This window comes from Morone saxatilis, unplaced genomic scaffold, assembly GCF_004916995.1.
Source record: "Morone saxatilis isolate NCDOM2014 unplaced genomic scaffold, NCSU_SB_2.0 Contig0, whole genome shotgun sequence".
Taxonomy (NCBI): Eukaryota; Metazoa; Chordata; class Actinopteri; family Moronidae; genus Morone; species Morone saxatilis.
The window spans coordinates 6,878,883-6,880,528 of NW_023339650.1; the positions used below are offsets into that span (position 1 = coordinate 6,878,883).

Sequence of the window (1,646 nt, forward strand, 5' to 3'; positions counted from 1 at the left end):
TTTTTACCTTTACTGGGCTCAGAGGAGTGACTGCAGGCCAAACGTCTCCACTCCTCCGTATAACTGCACAGGCACAAAGAGCAAAATGTTTAAAAATATTACAAAACGATGAAGATTAATTTACTTTTACCCACTTCTGATTACAACTAGTCTATTCAAGAATCTCCCAAACTTTGAGGATCTTACTCCTCAAAGCTGAGAGTGTTGGTCCAGGCCAGGAGCTCATCCAGCTCCCACTCCAGTATCTCATCATCTCCCTTCTCTGCAATGGTGTCCATCACTTCCTGAGCCGAATTCACCACCATCGTCGCCATGTGTCGACGCGCTGGGTGAGCCTGCTGACGACCCTGGTTGTACCTGTAGGTAAGGGAGAGAGGACTGTGCATAACGCTGCCACAGATGTATATTGACCACCTTGTAATAGAGCGAGGGGGATATTTGTAGAAGAAGCTCATGGTGGCTCATGTTAGCTCACCTTACTGTAAATACACATTCTCAAACTCACATCTGCTTCAGCCATTCAATCTTCCTCCTTTTCCTCCACTGGTCCACATCCTGTTGCCGCTGCAACCTGGAGTGGTGGAAGTCTTTTTTTTTGTTAGCACCGATCTCTGTGGGCTCACCCATGGGAACCATCTATCAGAGAAGAAGAAGCAGCGCATTAACGCAGACTTTCATTCTCATTTTGTTTTATTAAATACATTCAGCTTACACAAAGTCCCTAAGATAAATGTTTATCAGACTATTTGGTAGGATCAATGGCACGCGAAGCTGCAAAAAACTGCTGTAGCTGTTCTTTTGTGTTATCTTTGGACAAATAACAGGCGCAACAGAAAATGATCTCCGACATGTTACTGACCCTGCAACAGAAGAGCCTCCAGCTGTTGTTCTCCATACGCTGGTACCATCCTGCATCTTCCTCCTGCACAGGAGGCCGGCGGTTGTTGGCGGGCCGGGCCCCAGGCTTCTTGAGGCTTCGCTGCGTGTAGTTCTTTGGGCTGTTGGCACACACGTCGGTGATGGGTCGATGGGTGAAGATCTTGTAATAGATGTTGGGAGGAAAGGTAATCTGAAGGCGAAGGGTTAAGTGAGATGTTAGCAGGTTATCATACTCACATCGCTGTTGGAGTAGTTTATCACTATTTCCAATTCAGCTCTCACCCCTCCGAGTCGAAATCTGATGTACGCCCCAGCAGCAGCGTCCAGCAGCTCTGCCTGCCACAGGAAAATCTGATCTCACCATTTATTTTATTTGTTGTTTTTATTCTACAGAGAGCGTGGTTTCTGTTACCTCTCTGGGGTTGACAGTTTTGAGGATCGTCCGTGGATCCCCCTGGTTGCAGTCGCCGATAAGCTCTTTGAAATACCTGAAGACCTCTCTGTGCTACAGTTTGGGTAGGAAAGAGTGTTTTTAGTTTATACCTGTGCACGTTTTCCTTTCATTTCTGCATGTACAAGAGTGTGCGTGGCCTCAGCAGCAGCACCCACCACGTAACTTTTCCAGGCCCTTTGAATTATTCTGACTGCTATCTGCTGGGTTCCCTCTTCCTGTGAGCTGGAGCTGTGTGGAGAAATGAGAGGAGAGAAGAGGATGAGGAGGAGAAGAGAAGATAGTCAGGTGCAGTAAGATTTTCTTTTTTTTTTTT

At 46.7% G+C, this 1,646-nt stretch overlaps 1 protein-coding gene across 1 annotated transcript in view; it reads right to left on the reverse strand.

Moving 5' to 3' along the window:
- Window positions 1-1,646, reverse strand: part of cunh11orf65 (chromosome unknown C11orf65 homolog) — a 2,687-nt gene that overhangs the window by 422 nt on the left and 619 nt on the right. Inside the window, exons 2-8 of the mRNA XM_035656529.1 lie at window positions 1,489-1,561; window positions 1,292-1,384; window positions 1,162-1,215; window positions 860-1,069; window positions 506-636; window positions 187-357; window positions 8-63 (exon numbers count right to left, since the gene is read on the reverse strand). Coding sequence (XP_035512422.1) covers window positions 8-63; window positions 187-357; window positions 506-636; window positions 860-1,069; window positions 1,162-1,215; window positions 1,292-1,384; window positions 1,489-1,561 — 788 coding nt within the window. The remainder of the gene's footprint in view (window positions 1-7; window positions 64-186; window positions 358-505; window positions 637-859; window positions 1,070-1,161; window positions 1,216-1,291; window positions 1,385-1,488; window positions 1,562-1,646) is intronic.